The 18065-nt window shown below is 47.4% G+C and overlaps 1 protein-coding gene across 3 annotated transcripts in view; it reads right to left on the bottom strand.

The window, feature by feature from the left end:
- LOC118235703 (cell adhesion molecule 2-like) overlaps nt 1-8992 on the bottom strand; it is a 338507-nt gene extending 329515 nt beyond the window's left edge. For all 3 annotated transcript variants that reach the window (XM_035433338.1, XM_035433340.1, XM_035433339.1), the window contains exon 1: nt 8455-8992. In XM_035433338.1, coding sequence (XP_035289229.1) covers nt 8455-8515 — 61 coding nt within the window. In that variant the 5' untranslated portion in view covers nt 8516-8992. The remainder of the gene's footprint in view (nt 1-8454) is intronic.
- Between the last annotated feature and the right edge of the window lie 9073 nt (nt 8993-18065).

The following is an 18065-nucleotide window of genomic DNA, read 5'->3' as shown; positions in this document are numbered from 1 at the left end:
ACTCGGGAACAAGTTGTTATTCGTCGCCGTCGGCCGCCGAATCGACATTCCTTCAGGAAATAAAATCTAATATAGTATCTCTTTGACTCCTGCTTTATATGTCAGAGCCTTGCCTCTGGTTTTGAAGGTCCCTAAACAATATCAGAGCGCATAATCTTAGGGGAACAGAGAAGGGGAGTTTCGGATTGAAGACAAAAAACAAAAAAAACTGAGTTTTCACAATGTCTCGTTTTTTTAACCCCATTCAAAATATGTCGGGTCTTGCAGTGATGGTGTAATTAAAAAAAAAAAAGAAGAAAAGAAAAAAGCAATAATAACCACATTGTATCGACGCCAATTGTGCCAAGCTGCAATTTTCTGCATCTACGCGAATCAATTCCTGCAATTTTTTTCTGGCCGCGGTGCAGGATTATGAAAGCAACTACGGCCAGGAGGTTAATCGGATATCGCCTCAGCATAACGTAATCCCACGAGACAAAGGTCCCGCCGTTCAGAAGCGCGGGAGACGCCTCTGTTTACACTTTCAAACACTTTCCACAACGCGGCCGTTTAGGGGTAATGATCATCTGCGTCTGCGCGCTCCGCGTGCTGTGATTTATGATCGCGCTCCGATTCGTTTAATTTAATCTCCGCGAGCAGAAAATAACCTCACCCAGAACTTCCGACCAGGAAGGGGGGGGTGGTGGTGCGGGGGAGGGGGTTTTGGGGGGGGGGGGGGGTTGGGGACCGAACAGCTTGCCGAATATTCACACCTCTCTCTTGAACAACCCTTCACCCGTTTTTTTATTTATTTATTTATTTATTTATTTTAAAATAAAGATCTGAGAGAACAAAAGCGCGGCTTTCCTTTGATCGCGGGGGAAATCGCACCTGTCACCGCGGAAACGGGGTTCTCGGGGCGCACGAGGCGGGAGGCGATCCTCCGGGTCACAGCTGCCGTCTGTCAGGAGAAAAGCGGGCCGCAGTCTCCGCGACCGTCACGTTCTCGTGACATCGACGAGACGGGGGGGAAAAAAATAAATAAATAAATAAATAAGATTCCTCTGTCATCTAGCGCTTCTCCATCCATGGCCAACCAAGCATAGCTTCTGCCACTTCTCAAAGTTCTACCGAACTAAGAGAGCGACATTCTTCAAAAGAACCCTTCAGGGAGGCTGCTGGGTGGCTCGTCCCATTAAGGCACTGTTTCTAGAGCAGGGTGGACGCGCCCCCGGAGTCTGGTTGTGTATCCGGGTAGTGCTGCTGCAGTCTGTGCCCAGCAGCTCCATGGCAACGACACCCAGAGTCGCCCAGGCATGGGAGGGTCACTGCCAGGTCATCCACTGAGATGCATGCGAAGTGTTCTCCTACAACCCTGCTAACCGAATTTGCGAAACTTGTGGCGTGATAAGCAGCGGGTGAGACGGAACGCTTTGGCGGAGAGAGGAAAAAAATAATTAACGGTGTTCTAATGAATGTTGTAACATGAGAATGCCTGGGAAGCATTCCAAAAAAAAAACAAAAAAAAAAACGTTTTTTTAAAGAATGGAGGCGGGGCTTCGCCGTGGTGCTGTGTTCCATCTGTCGTCCTTCTGATCAACACCACGGAGAAAAATAAACAAACGCAAACGAGGGGCAGTAAAGGGACAGGGGAGGAAGAGGAGGAGGAGGAGGAGGGACACGAGAGGCAGGCCTGGTCGCTTCCTCTGGCCGTTTTCCGGAGAAATTAACAGCCAAGGAAACCGCCTTACAGTCAGCAAAAATGGCTCCTAATCCCCTACTCCATTTCTCACCTGTCTGAGCATATTAGCGTGTGCGCCGCCTGGCTCACCTGAGCAGATGCTGATCCGGAGATGGGCGGGCGGGGTATGGGGGGGGGGGGGCGGGCTGGGTGTCTTCAGTTTCCGACACCCCCCCCCTCCCCTCCCGCTCGAGTACTTGCATACTTGTAAGCAGTTAAACAAAGAGCCATGTCAAGGCGGGAGGTTGGGGGCTGGGCAGACTTTTTTAAAATTTTAGCACAGTTTCTAATGCTGCTGGTGGGGAGCGGAAGTTCCACAATGTTCCGGAATGTTCCGCCAGCCCTCGCCCTTGTCTCCTCAGCTCTGTGCGATTTACTCGCGGTGGTTCTGAGGCTGCCCCTCGAGGGGGGGGTGGGGGGGTATGGGGGGGGGGGTGTGGGGGGCGCTGACAGGTGGCGTGCGGTTGGCGTTCCGCCCACACCGGACCCCCGCAGGATGCCTGCCGCTGAGCCGTGACACTCGCTCGCCCGCTCCCACGGGACCTCGCCCAGCCCTCCTTTAGCCTCCCCAGAGAAACCACGCCGCGGAATGCTTCACAGCGGGAGGGGGCAGGGACCGGGGCGCTTCAGTCTCAGAGCGACGCGGGTCACACGCGTGTAAAAAAACAAGGTTCAGGCAGGTAGCCGTGGCCCAAAACGAAAGGCTGCTCTCTTCGCTCTGAAAACCAGCGGGCGCCTCCACGTCGACCGCTTTGGCGGCCCGTGCGGCCCATTTGGTGTCAGACGCGGGAAGCCGCGATCAGAAGCCGCGAACACGAGCACAGGCAACTCTGCACAGCCCTACAGACGCTAGCAATTTAGCAAGTTCCAGTTCCTATTCAGTTTATACAATGGCCCCATGCAGTACAACTGGCCTACAGTACACAGTTCCACAGCTCCCTATTGGCCTACAGTGCAAGGAGGCACAGCCCTCTATTGGTCTACAGTATAAGGCGTGGTCATTAATACCACAAAGTCCAGCTGTTTGCCAAAGCTACAAGCAGCAGAGATCCAGTCAATCAAAGGGTCCAGTATACACATAACCTGCCTTCCACACCACTGAGCAAAGGTGCGAAAATATACAAAAATAAAAACTCAGGCGTGTCCCATAACAGTCTCACAGTCGCCTGCTTTCCCCGTGTGATTTTTTTCAGCTTCTGCAGGATCACCCAGCTCTGAGAACACTGCCCGACACGCCACTTCCCAGTTCCTGCGCTCTCACCCGCCTCGCCAGTGAAACACAGCCATCAGGTCCAGAATCACACACGCTCGCTACGCCAAGCCGAGCCGAGCCGAGCCAAGCCGAGCCAAGCCGAGCCGAGCCGAGCCGAGCCAAGCCGAGCCGAGCCGAGCCGAGCCGAGCCAAGCCGAGCCGGTACAGAAAGACTCCGTCGCGTGGGAACGCATCAGGCGGGCAGAGACGCGCTGGGGCCGATATCCCACCATCAACAGTGGGGCCGAGAGAGAGAGGGAGAGAGGGGGAGAGAGACAGAGAAAGAGAGAGAGAGAGAGAGAGCGAGAGAGAGAGAGAGAGAGTCAAAGCCACGAGGGACAGGGAACTCTTAATTAACTTGACGGCAGCTGACGCTCGAGCACATGCAACCGCCGTTTGGGCAGCGTCAACTTGACGGACCGCCAGACCGCCAGGACAAATCGGCATTTTAGCATCGTTCAGGACAAATATACTACATCAACACACACACAGTCCACAGGGGGAGTTTATGCAACAAGAACAAAATTTTACTTTCCTAAGTAGAATCTCTTATAATTCTTTCTTTTTACAGTTAGTCCATGTTTGTTTATTTTCATTTTTAGACAAAGTCACGTGTTAATACCACTAAAACCAAGTCACTGCGTTGTTTCCATTTCTCAACGGGGTGTTTCTCAATGAGACTCTCCCTCCTCCAACCAACATAATATGGGGGGCTGGGGTGACTATACCTTTCCCAGCTTTATCTCCCTTCCCAGTGTGTGCATTCAAATACTACCACCTTTCAAGCACACCATTGGTCCCCCAAGCACGTCCTACATCTCTGATTGGCTCCAGGGGTGTCAAACAGCAAACCTTTCAGTTACATGCCAAGTTCCATAATCATTAAACTACACAGCCACCCTGTACCGTAGCTGCCTCCCTCAACTAGTGTCACACGCAAAAAAGGTCAATGTCAGGGCAAATTGCAAGCTCCCGGAAAATAGTAAAACAATAAATAAATAAATGAATGAATGAATGAATGAATGAAGCACATTGAAGTGTGGTGGAGAAGCAGAGCGAGAGAGTCAGCAGCAAGGTGAATCATTTTGGCGATCGATGCGGCGTGACCTTTCACCCCGAGCCCGGTCGTCGTCGGGGGAACAGGAGGATTCGATAGGGGCCAGGGAAGCCGGCCAACACACTGAGAACAGCCAATAATCCAGAATCTTCTATCGCGCAGAGGTCAACGAAACACACGGACGTGATTACATATACTTTTTTTTTTTTTTGGTGAAGACTGTAATTAAAGGAAAAGAAAGAAAAAAAAAACTGTCAATATAAAAAGGTCCAAGCACCTTAGAGCACCGGAGCAGGCCTGGCCGCTAGCTCAGCCAATGAGGGCACACTTTGAGCCCGTGAACTCCCTGACCGCTCTCTTCGGCCCTCCAAACTAACGCCAGCGCGGGACGCGGGAGGGGAAAACGGACGGATCGCTCCGCTCCCGGCACGCTAATCCTGCCGAGCGTCCGCGCCCAGTCCCGCCGTCCCCACGCGCCGATGAGCAGGGGGGGCGTCGAGCGCCTCAGTCACACGCGCGGCTCAACAGGGCCGCCCTCTGTATTCGGGGAGCGTCCTCCCCTCCCCCCCCCCCCCCCGTCTGTGTCGCGGCGTCGAGAACGGTCCTCGTATCGCCGGGTCGCCCCGCGCGACAGCGCCGTCCGTGCCAGCCGGGAACTCCGCCGAACGCTCGCTCTCCCGCTCGCTGGCCCACTCAGACGACCTCGCCTGCCGCCGGCGGAGGGCGCAGAGAATTAAATAAACGTATTACCTCAGCCTTGGCGTCGACGCCAACCCATTACAAGCGACGCCCTGAGAAAGGCCATCAATCAGCTCCGATTACCAAAGCCGTGTGGGTCGCCGGCGACGACGGTCACGATTGGACAATAGTGAACGGAGTGCGGAAGTTCCAGATCCAGATACCGCCCCCCCCCCCGCCCCCCTCCCCGCACGCCGACCCGTGACCTTCAGCGGAAAAACGCACGCCGCTTGGCGTTTGCCGTCGGTGCGTCTCCTGTTGGTACAGTCGTATTTACAGATTCGCCAGAGGAGGGAAAAGGTCAAAACTGTTTGACTTTTTGCTTTAGAAGGCCCGTCTGCACTGAGCTGATGAATTCTCATTGGGTGACCTTTATGTAAAGGAAAACAAACCTTTCCTCTTTCTTTCCTTAGAATTTTCTATCATATATATACACACACACACCCACACACATGCACGCACATACACACATTCTGCCTCTTTTCAATATGAAACAAAAACAAAACAAATAAAACCACTAATTAGACCAGAAACCATTCAAATGTAACTATGGCAGACATTTTACAAGAACATCAATGAGAAAAGCTCTGCATGTGACAGTACGACAGGGTATGAACAATCACTCCAATCAATTTCCCAACAACATAAAAACAAAGTAGAATCCAAATGTAGACTCCCTATCATGCAAAAACTCAAAGACTCAAAAGACTCACACAGACTCAAAAAGGCGATACACTGGATATAGGCTCATATAGCGACTGGTTCCCCCCTCCCAAAGCGGTCCCGTCTCCCAGGCACAAAGCCCGTCTGTCCCCCCCCACCCCCCACCCCCCCCACCCAGTGGTGGAACCATCTTCCCCTGGCAGCGAAGGACAGCGGAGTCTTTGGCCGTCGCCCAACACAGACTGAAGTCCCTCCACGTCAGTGCGTCTTGGTCCCCCCCCCCCCCCACCCCCTAACGCTCCCACCTTCAGTACTAATTAAAGTCAAAAGTTTTCATGGTTTGAATGTTATATTTTTATGGTTCAGTTTATTCTATTTTGAGGGCTCGTTTAATCTGTATATGCTCAGATTCAGCGTTTTGGCTCTTGATTATGATCACAGTTGCACACGTACTGGCGATTTAATGATTTTTTTTTCCCCATCTAAACCGTTCTGGAATGTTCTTCAGCCTGGTACTGCTGGCTCATAGGGATAAGGTGAAAGCTCTTCCTGTTTCTTCCTGGAAGTTAAGCTGTTCAGGATAAGTACATCTGCCACACGAATGCAATGTAATGTAATATTTGGATGGGTCGATATGTCGATCGACAAGCAGACAGACAGACGGAGACGGGTAGACCGACATAATGCAGTTACAGCCCACATTGCAGACATTACAATGCAGTCAAGACTTTAATGTCATACGAAACAACAGGAGAAGAAAATGGATAAAGTGAACCTCTATGATGTGAAGGAGGAGTGGGTGGGGGGGGGGGGGGGGGGGTTGGGAGTGCTGTGCTAGGCGCCAGTATGATATGATATAGTGGTTAAAGGGCGGGGCTGGCAAACCCGAAGTTCTCCAGCACCATTATACTCAGGAGGGGGGACTGGCGCTGAAGCCGCGAGCCACGTATCCAACCAGAACAGCATCCGTCGGTAATGAGCAGAATATATGGCTACCGCCCGGAAGCACGAGCCGCGTACACTGACCCACATAAGGGCGTCTCCAAAGCAAATAAATAATGTATACAGAGGAAGCATGCTAAACTAAATTAGCCTCGCATCGACATGTGTTTGGCTCCCTTGGACCACTGAACTCAATTTACATGGCGTGTTGCTTTGGTGGACCTTCACAGTATCCATTAACTTGCTGGGAAATTATGTACTTATTAAGTCTGTTAAATATTTAGTCGGGATTAATTCGAGAACCCAAAGGAGAATCTCTTCATCTTTTTTGGCGATGAACGACAGGACATGTATCCTCCACTACCCCCCCCCCCCCTTCACTCCTCCACCTCTCTTCAGTCCTAAGAATATTCTGTAGTCACAATAACCTACATATGGATTCGAACAACCTCCATACGTGCGCGTGTATGTGCGCGTACATGCGTATTCTTTAAATTCCAGTGCACACATACACACACGCACAGTGTGCATAGCTGGGCTCACTATTATCAATGTATTCTTGTCACGGGCTGTCAACGCCTCGAACTGACATCCTGACCTTGCAACGCTGATCATGTTTACAGTACAGCGGCGTGAACCAGACGAGAAAAGCGCGAGCACCAGCGCCCGGAGCGAAACGAATGATATTAGATTGAAATTGAAATAACTGCACATGCACTTCAATCCAGATATTCAGTGTATGCAGATTAGGCTACGATGCGTTCAGTAACCACCCACTGAATGAAAAGCGGAGTAAACACGGGAACTGGATAATTTATATTTTTCAAAATTCATAAATAAATAGCAACTGTGCAAAACACATATCTAGCTTACAGTTCACCGCCCGCGCTATTAAAACAGCGAAACTGTTTCCAGCAACACAGAAAAGCTGATACTACCACGACCCCAAGATGCAGACTATTGCAAATACCATACAGTCGTCAGTGCAGAATATGAACTGGTACAGCGGATAGATTGCAGCAAATCATCATCCCCCAAGAAAACCCGAAAAATAAATGTCATTTTAATGGCACAGTTTAATATGGAGATATGGCACGAGCCGATGCAAATATAGCTTAATCTACACAAGCAAATCCGTCCAAATGAAGTTCAAATACAAAATGCATAAATGTCAATTTGACGTAACAAACCAGCTACCAGGCACTTGTTTCGTCAAACAGCTTTGATATTCAACACAGTGATAATCAAAATATTTGTTAAACACCCACAGACAATACCAGAAAATAAACAAAAAATGTATTTAAAACATTTCAAACACGTGCCCACAAGGCATGGTCAATCTCCAATTTTCTAATGATATAATTAAATGCACTGATAATGTCGTGATGTTCAGCAGGCAAAAAGATTTTCCATACCGCTTTGTACATCATGTTAATGCGCCAGCTACTTAAGCACAAAACACGGCGCGGTTTGACTAATGCTGCCTTCGAAGATACATAGGCTATCTAATATTCCACAGACAAAGCCCGAGTCGATATATCACAAAAGTTCCCGCTAAAGGCGTGCTACACATGCACACGTCTTTAAACAATATCTTTTTGTGTTGATTTCGTAGAGACGCGCTTTCAAATCAAACGATGCCTTAATCACAGCATTTCCTCCATTTTGCAAACTTAAACACAAGGCATCGGTCTCAAACTTGTTTTCACGGTGAATAATTTAAAATAGCACTAAACATAAGCCCGCATGAACAGTTTAAAAATGTATGCACACAACCACAGACGCGCGCGTACGACACGAATTGAGTTCGTATGCACGCGGTGTTGATCCGTAAGAATTCACGGTGGAGACCATACCCCCCGAGCTAAAATAAACAGCGTGAACAATCATGTAAACATAACAAACGTCATTCCAACACATTATGGGCTTTTGAGACAATGCGCGAGATTGAAACTGCGACCATGCACGCCATTCGATACGTGCCAGGAATGCCTGCGAATCCGCCAGACGTTCACGCTGTTGCCCGGCGCCAATAAAAGTGACACGGCGTACTTTATGCTTAAAACTTTGCACCGCGCGTACCTTTTAGAACGATCCCGCAGAAGCAGTAAAGGGCGAAGAACAAATACTGCTTGAGAATCATATTCTTCTCGCTTCCTTCAGCCCGCTGTGCTGCGACACTCGAAATAGCTTTCTTCTCCTTTTTTCCTCTCCGTATGAAGGCGGGTTTATCCAGGTGAGGCGTGCAATTTATATAGGCTCCTCGCGCGTGAACGGCTGCGTTTCCTGCAGTCAAGTCCCACAGTTCTCCGTGATCCCGTTGCCGAGACAAGGTGTAACTGTTAGCGAGCGCCAGAGAGATGCTCTTCCAACAGAACAGAAAAGTGCAGCTTTAGCCTCTCTTTCCTCTGGGGAGCTACGGCGAGTCGAGTCCCGCCTACACCGCTTGACAGATGAAGACGATTAACCAATAGCGGACGCCCGCAAATATTCCGGGAGCAGTAGTCTTGCAAAACCGCGACGAAAGGCGATCGGTGCAAAAGCACAAAATAGTAGGGATGAGGGCTGAAGTACTGGCAGGGACTGACGCGAGAGACGGGCGAACTCCCAAGTTCAGCTCGTGTTTCCGTATCCTCTCATTCTAACACGCTCCTTTGTGCGTGACGGGACTGTCCTCAAGTCTCCATCTGCTGACACTGGTTTCAGTTTTTTTAAAGCAATCGGCGGTGTACTGTACATTTGCTTGGGAATTATATAAACGGGTTCTGAAAGAACAGCAGCCAAAGTGTCTCTCAACCTACAAGCAGCAGTTGCGCCCGAGCCCGCTTGCTGTACTGATTTGCAACCATTGATTATGAGCACGTATTTTTGATGTTCTGCGTGCTCGGTCTTTTCACACACACACACATATGTGGCTCCGTTTAGCTCATGGGAGGTCCAAATAACGATTACGCTTAATAACCAGACGCATACATCGGTATGGTACACCATCGCCGAAGCAATCGTTGTACTGAGTGGAATGATTTGGATAATCGAATTGCCACATGCTTGTTTTTTTGCTAATGTAAATTAGGCTCAGCCTATTAAATCACGTTGAATTTGGTATGACGTTCGACGCAGTTTACTTCTAGAGCGCGTGTCAGGAGGTTAGAGAAGCGATTGCTATATTAATATAACGACTAAATTGGGAGGGTGTTGACATTGAAATGGTTAAAATTGCTTGGATTCGTCCAATGCCTTTACAGTTTTACTCGACAAATGTAATCATTTTGATCCACCTTGAATAATATTTGCAGAAAGTTTAGCGTTTCGGTTTAGTGATTTTCTCGAGACCTTGAAAAGTACCATTTGCCTATATCAAAGTGGAGGTGTGTGGGCCATTAATCTTAGCCAAAAGCAGTCATTCATATTTTTCATCACACTGTTCCAGAACTCTCTAGGCCCCACATTCGTTAGACCGTGGAGGACAGACAGACAGGTCTGTGTACGTGCTGACGTCCTGCTTAGCTGAGGAATGTGGGTATGTCAGGGTCAGTGACAAAGAAACACAAGTGCGAGGATATATGCTTTTTCCTCAAAATATTGACTACGATTGGTCTTTATTAAGGAAATTAACTCGGTAACTCTACGACCAAGACGCACAGGACTGTTTGGGGAAATAAAACTCAGTTCAGAAAAGTTCTTGGATGTGCACACCGGTGTTTCAAAAATGAGCAAAATGGATGACCATGGATCTGGTGTATTTTCAGGATGCCAAACAAAATTCTTTACATGGTGTTTGTTTTCAAAAAAGGCTTCATGCCTTCTCCCCCTGAAATTATAAACACATTCAAGCTCCTGTGCAGCAGCATATGCATGTTAAATTATGCATGCGATCCTTCTGTGTCCTTTAAGCTCTGCAAAAGAACCTGATACTCAGACCGTGCTTCTACGTTCACAGGCTACCCGGATACCCAGACCATGTTTCTGTGTTCACACGGCAACCTGACACTCAATATTCAAATGGTAGCTGGCACTCAGATCCTATTTCTGCTAAACACACTGAGGGCGTGGACTTGCACTTTCAATCCTGCATGGAAAAAAACAGCTCTCAGGGTTTTGCCTCTTTTCCGGATATGCAGATTTCAGAAGCGTCAGGGCCGACATCCTCCTCAAATCACTTTTTGTACCCTTTCCTTCACTCATGAGTGTCCACCCTTCTCCTAAATCAGCATCAGGACCAGGCGGGTGACTTGGGTGTGAGAATCTCTATGGCTGCCATTCATGTTGTGAGCGCTCGGGCACAAAATGGCCACCGTGCACCGTCCAGGCAGGCCTAAAGCGTAACTTTTCTTCCAGAGCCAGGCGGGTGACCTAGGTGTGAGAATCTCCATGGCTCCCATTCATGTGGTGAGCGTTCTGGCACAAAATGGCCGCCGTGCACCATCCAGGCAGGCAGGCGTAACTTTCCTTCCAGGACCAGACAGCTGATTTGGGTGTGAGAATCACCATGGCTGCCATTCTTGTGGTGAGCGTTCCGGCACAAAATGGCGGCTACACATCGTGTAGGCAGGCGCCACGCGTCAGAGGTGGCTAGCGCAACGCATTCCCCCATTCACAGCAAAGCCTCCTGAGATCATTTGAGAAATAACACTGCATACATACAGGAAATGCAATCTGGCGGCAACCAGAACCGTCAAACAAATAGACTGTCAAAGCTCGGGCAACGCACTCACATCGTTCTCTCTTTACCTGGCTTCCAGCTTTCTTTTCGGTGTTCCCCTCCTGGAGCGTGACCCCCGAGCTGGAAAGTGGCCCCTCCAGCAAGTTTGATTTAGAGGTAAATGGTGAAATATAGCTTACGACGGTGTGTGCACTCATAAAACTATAACCTCAGGGCAAGACAGTGTGCGCCCGTCCCAGGGCTCTCCAGTTTGCTGGCCAACAACAACCAATTTCAGTGTCCCCCAGTTGCATTTTCATTAACCCTTTGAAGAGCAGGTTTTTTGGAATGTTGCTTTTCTTTTCTTTATCTAAATTTCGAGTCAGTGTTCTAGAACAGGAGGTTCCCAACTTCAGTCCTGGGCACCCCCCCCTCTGCATATGCTGGTTTTCCTTCCAGCCAGTCACAATAGCAGAATTTTAACAAGCTGTTTTTGTTTAATTAGGCACTTTTTATGTTTAAAGGGATTATTTACCCTCTTAAGCCACATAATGTCAGAAATAGCTATCCATGCCGTAAAAGAATTAAATTCCCTTGTTCATGTGCTTCTCGTGTTATATTTCAAACAATGGCATTAAGACAGGGTAAACTTCAAATTACAGACTGAGGTGAATCAGTAGGCTCCTGATTCGTCAAAGTGTGGACACCTGGCCATGGAAACTAACCATCTGGAAGATAATGAAGCATTTAAAGACAAAGCAAATGATAATGTGTCAAATCTGCATTGTGTTAATAAGTTTGAGGAACAATTATGAAAGCAATTAAACACATGTTCGACAACCTACCTAGCAGCGCGCTGATTTATCATTATGTCATTTATTTGATCAAAAGATTACATCTTTTTATGTAATTGTTTGCAATGTAGCACAATAAGCACAACGTGGCATGATATCAACATGGGAATTTTACTCTTCATACAATGAAGCAATTTTAGACATAATATGGTTTAAGATGGTAAATAATCCTTCTAAACAGCAAAAGTACCTAACTAAGAAAAACATTGCTGTCTGTTAGAATTATTGGAACAAAAACCAACATACACTCAGTTTGGGGACCACTGTTCTGTTGAATTCCGTTGCTTTCAGTTACCAGTAGCGATTGTTACATCAGCTTGCTTTAGAATGTTTAGTTTAGAGCTTTCCGATCATATATCTGTGACCTCACACCTTAAAGGGTTAACGGCAACCTGGGCCTCTCACAGGAGAGGAGTTCTGAGGGAGTCTATGGTGTACACCTCCATAACCTTCGCTCTCATCTGAAGCCCGCCCCGCCCCCCCCCCCCCCCCAACGGCCGCTACGGCAGCCAATGCCGTCCTCTCGTCGGGATGCCCCCTAGCAATAGGGGTTATGAAACGCCTTCCGGTTTCTCCAGGCAAAGGACCGTGAAGAGCCGAGCTTCCATTGGGGTTTTGGATCGCGGCCAACGGGCGTGTTGAGTATTCACGACTTATTGGTGCGGAGAGCACGGTAGAGGGTTCCCTCATCAGTTCGGGATCAGAGGACCTCCTGCATTATCATGTGCACACGTACAGTACATTTATGGATGCGTGTGTATGTGCATGAATGCTTGTGTCTACACACGATTTACATACATGTGCACAGGCACGCACACAAACACCCACACGCAGGATAAGGTCCTGCATGCACACATACCCACATGCAGGTTTTGGTTTAGAGGAACAATTGTTCCCAATTAGAACATGGTGGGGGGGGGGGAAAAAACCCAAAAAAACAAACGTGGTTTCAAGAGGCTCATATTGCCCCTTTGCTCTGCGTTTAACTTAAAAGCAGAAGAATACGTATTTTAATCAAATTTATGCACACACAAGTGCACACATGCACACACACACACACAAACACACACACACGCACACCTCTTAAGAACGTGAAGGGCCTCTTCCACATCGATAAACGCATTCAAAAACAATTAAAGTAAGAATTCGGTCCTCCTGAACCCTAGGCAAAACAATTACTCCTTTTCAAGGAGGCTGCAGCAGCGGCCCATTGTAAAAGATAAAGGCTAATCAGAGCGCAACTGGGTGCTACTTACACGTGATTAAGCACGCGGAAAAAAAGAGAATAGTCCTGCCGCAGTCTTTGTCACCAGCTGAGTGTGACACGGAGCCCGTAGTGCATCGCTGTTAATCACCGTTTAATTAACTATGAGGGTGCTAATTTTAAGAACGGGCTAACATTTTTCTGTGTTTCAGTTTTTTTTTTTTTTTTTTTTTAACGCTGCTTTTTGAATATTGAGAATTAAGATGTCTCGAATTGCAGCGCATTAGGGACTGCTGGATGGCTCGTTCAGTTAAGGCATGCGTGAGCTCCAGGGTCCCGATCAATCCATGCTGGCCGGTAGCTCCATCCTGAGTTCATTCAGTTTGGGCAGTGATGACCAACCCTGTTCCTGAACATCACCCTTCCTGTACGTTTTCATTTCAACCCTAATTTGGCACACCTGACTCTACTAATTAGCAGCACGGCGAGATCTCTAGCTGTTGAGTGAGGTGTGCTTTGTTAGGGTGGGAGTGAGAACCTACAGGGTGGGAGATCTCCTGGAACAGGGTTGGTTACTACTGAATTTGGGGTACATGTTCACCGCGATCTAGTGACCCCTGCTGGTCACTCAAGTGCTCATGGACTGCATGCTAAAGCCACGCACGGGATGAAAGGTCCTCCTCTGACTCCGCTCTGTGAGAGCTTAGCTGTAGTCTGCGGTGTGAAAAGAAGCAGCTGAAAACACCACGTGTTTCGGGGGGGGGAATTGAGCGTGCTCAGCCCCACATTGCCTGCCAAAATTTATAGGCCGCCAAATTTGATATATGTACATATAAAGAATTGAAACACATTCGAGAAAGCAAGCTGTAGGAATTTATTCACTCATAGCGAGCCCGGTTTACTCGGCCTTCCCTTTATGTTTCTTCTACTGAAATAAACGATTGGTCAGGTCGCATTTTTTTAAAAAAATAGTTCAATCTTTAAAATGCACTTCTCGTCAAAATCCATACATTTGTGTGATTTATGATGATTTGACGACGCAGCGAGTTGTAAGGTTGAGGCACAATGCCTCTCTGCGGCCCGGGCTGTCACTCTGAGTCCCGACGACATCGATGAATCATCAGCGCTCTCCCTACATCGCAGGAAGTAAATCACACTTCCTGTTTCAGGTCTGACCGAGCGACCCTCTGCAGGAAGGCCTCTGGTCTCTTTAACGTGGTCATAATACGATAATGTGATAGATCACTCTTACGGCCTGCTTTGTGATGAGAGACCTTCACCCTGTGAAATGAGGTGCTCAAAAGTTGGGGAGGAGGCGGTGCGATGAGCCTCTACGAGCTGAAGTTTTCAAAGCTTATGCAAGTCGTAATAACGTCACTGGTGCGTTGATTTATTTCATAAACCATGATAAAAAAGTAATATGAATCAAGAAAATGTGTGGAAATATTTTTTGGAAAATATATAGTGCAGAATATATTTCATGGCAATGTATGTTTATAAAAATATGTATATAACAAAGATTGTCTGAAAGAAAAAATAATGTCTATTTGCCTGTTGTGAAGTTTAAAAATATATTTTCTAACCTAAATAATATGTTTCAGTGCATTACCCATAAAGGAAGTCCCACGTCCCTCTTCTTGACTTCTAAAAGTGAGCAATATTTAAATAAATGCACAAAACCACTGAATTGAATGTTTACGCATGAGGTCCCGCGTATTCAATAGACCATGCATTATTTATGCATAATATTTCCAATGCATTTCTCTCAGGGTTAAAACCCTCAGACGCATTTACAGTCTCACAGAAAGCTACATCATGCCTCTAATTCCAATCTGTGCTGTAGTTTAGTAAGGCTAAGGCAGTCGAGCTTTTGGAATGGAAGTCGGAGAGGAGGGGGTTGTCAAGAATTAGGAGGAGCCAGTTAAAGGTTTAACACTATCTAATTAATGCTTCCCAAGGCTTTGAAGTAGGGGCCGAGTCATTTCCTCTGTTCCTATTCCTAGTTTATTCTCCCTTCATGTGCTGTTTTCCAGGTATTTACAATAACAACGGTCTTTTTCATTTTTGCTGTTGATTTTTTTTCTTCTTCTGTTGGAGAGTAGTGCAGCACTGCCCAGTGATCTTTTTTTATTTAAGTTTAAAAAGGTTTAATCGAGTTTAATTAAGTTAATTTTAATTTTGCATGTGTAGCGCCTGGGATGTTAATAAGGGGATTGCAGGAATGTCAACCTTTATATTCCTTAAACTTTTATCAGACAGCTTTGATTTAATTTTATCCTTCTTTATTAATCTTTTCTACTGGGAAAGGTGCGACGGGGAGGAAGGATTAGATGTGTCTGATAACTTATCTCTTGTACTTTTTTTTTTTTTTACAGTGGAAAAAAAATCTTAATAAAGATTTCAAAAGAGCGCTTCTTTTAGAATCACTTTGAGATAAAATCCAAGAAAGTGCAGGACTTTGAGGATGAGGACGGATAAGACAGTTTGATGGATAGCTGCTTCCAAATCAGATCAAGATTCGGGGGTGTTATGGACACGGGGCAGAATATTAAAAATAAAAAATAAAAAACTCAGAGTGGTCCAGCTTTTCACAGCTGAGGATAAGAATAACCCCCAAACACCCCCCACCCCCCCCCCCCCCCCCAAAAAAAGAAAAGTTCACCTTTGTGTCAAACATGCCTGTCTGGATGAGCGTCAGGTATAATTTCTTATTTAAAATCAACCTCTTCCCTCAGCTGGGGGAGATAAGCCTGATTTCTGGAAAGTCGTGGAGTAGCACCTGAGCCCTTGGTTTCATTCCCAGTCTCCTGTCTTCCTTATCGGTTAAGGGTAGTAAAGCTGGCAAGAGAGAGAGAGAGAGAGAGAGAGAGAGAGCGAGAACAATTTCCTTTTGTCCCATTGAATTATTTATCTGAGGGCCGTCGAAGGGAAGCGTAAGCAAATTACACCTTCCTGGACTCCGTCCGCCGCTGTCCGTTTGCATCCAGGCCGTCGTTCATTTTCCTGGCGCCGGGGGCGGAAGAGACGCAGATGTCACGATAAAACAATCCGCCCCCGAGCTCCAGCCATTTCGGCCCGGCGATTTGGGTCCGGCGCTTCGTGTAGGTGTACCGCACTGGGGCGCCGGCCGGTCCCGTTGGGCCGGCTCTGACACTGGTCCAAATTCTCAGCGGTACCACGAGGTATGTCTTGTGTCGGGGGCATGCCCCTTGCCACCCATGATGCTTTTTAAGGAATTCTGTCAATGTTAGAGTGCCCCCTGCTGATAGACTCCCAACACTTACACTCAATCACAAACCGGACCCCGACTGTACTGCTTTCGTGACATATCGGCTGGCATGATTATATGGGCGCCTGAAAAAATGACAACACCGGTTTGCAGTCAAACTGAAAACCGGTTATGTAAACTTTGTGATTACGTGCTGTGTGCCTAGTTATTCATTACTGTCAGTTTATAACGCAAAGCTGTCCAAAAAAATAAGCTTTTCCCACTCTGAATTTATTCCACAATAAGCCTTCTCAGACAGCATTCTGCCACTGCAAAATTTAAAAATAAAAATTTCTTTCTTTGTGTCTTTATTGTGTCAACACCAATTGATATTTTTTAATCAAAAACTACTTTGGTGAGCCTGAGAGCGCCGTTTTTGGAAAGAGATTTGTTTCCGATATCGTCTCCGAGGAGAGGGATTCAATAAAACGGCAGACACAAAAATTGCCAACTTTGGAGAGACAATTAAGGAACGAGAAAATGGGCTGCACTGGCAGATTTGCCAGTAAAAAAAAAAAAATAGCGGCTTTCATTTAGTAAACTTCCTCCTTCTTTTCGCCGTCCGCGAAAGAAAGAAAGAAAGGAAAAGGCCGCGGACGGTTTTTCGCGGTGTGAGTCGGTCACATTCCCAGCCCTCTGCTTTCATTAACTCGTCTCTCCCGCGGACGAGGACGGCTCTCTCGACGGCCTCTCTGACATTTGCTCGACCGGCGTCCTCCGGGACCCCCCCGGTGGCGGATGTTCTTCCCCGCTCCTCGCCAGGCTGGCCGCCGTCGTGTCCATTTTCGAGGGGGAAAGGGAACTGTATCCACACCGCCCCTCCGCCTCCCCTCCCCTGGGTGTAAGCCTCGTATAAGAAACCCAAAGCAAAGACAAGCGAAGGTGCTGAAATGTAACCTCCCTCTCAGCAAGACCCTCAGCAGTTCGGCAATAGACACGGAAATATTAAAAAATAAAATATATTTGTTGCATTTTGTCTTGTTGACATAAAGAAAGCGTACCTGGACGCAACATAATTTGTAGCAACCATGTTGTCAGCAAGCAATGTAATATGATTTAGAGACAGCTTTACAAGGGTTTGATTAGTTAAGAAATGGATAGCACATCAAGTGCGATATATAAGGATATATTTCAATAATGCCACTTGAGACATAATGCTTACACAGAGAGATGGTTTGAGTGAATGGGGGGGGGGTGGAGGTGGAGGAAGGGAATCTGATGAAAATGCATACCATGGCATAATTGAAGGACCAACACCAGGGTGGTATTTCATAAAGCAGGATTACTGAGTTAGCTGGGTACTGAGCAAAACCCGGAACAGCTCTTTTAACTTCACTCTATGTTCCAGATTTGAGTGGGTTCGAGGATTTACTCAGCACAGTTATCCAGCTAACTCAGTAATCCTGCTTTGTTAAACAGGGCCCAGGAGGCCTTAGCATCAGCAAAAACCTCCTACATTTACTTGAAACATAGGTAGGCCTACAGTGATCCAAACCAATTTCAGCGTTCTGAACATAAACTCGCAATGACGGAAATAAGCCTGTGAGGTCTGTCACGCTACCCCTGACCGCTCGGCCCCGCCTCCCCGAAAAGTCAGTGAAATTCCTGTCGGAAGCTCACTTCAGAGACGGGGCACGAGCCGCTCACCGAGGGGGGGGGGGATGGTGGGGGGGGTGGGGAGGGTGAGGGCTGGCCCCGTGGCATTAACAGAGCGGAATTCATTAG

Source organism: Anguilla anguilla, chromosome 9 (assembly GCF_013347855.1).
Source record: "Anguilla anguilla isolate fAngAng1 chromosome 9, fAngAng1.pri, whole genome shotgun sequence".
NCBI classification, from domain to species: Eukaryota; Metazoa; Chordata; class Actinopteri; order Anguilliformes; family Anguillidae; genus Anguilla; species Anguilla anguilla.
This window is presented reverse-complemented; position numbering and strand designations above follow the sequence as displayed.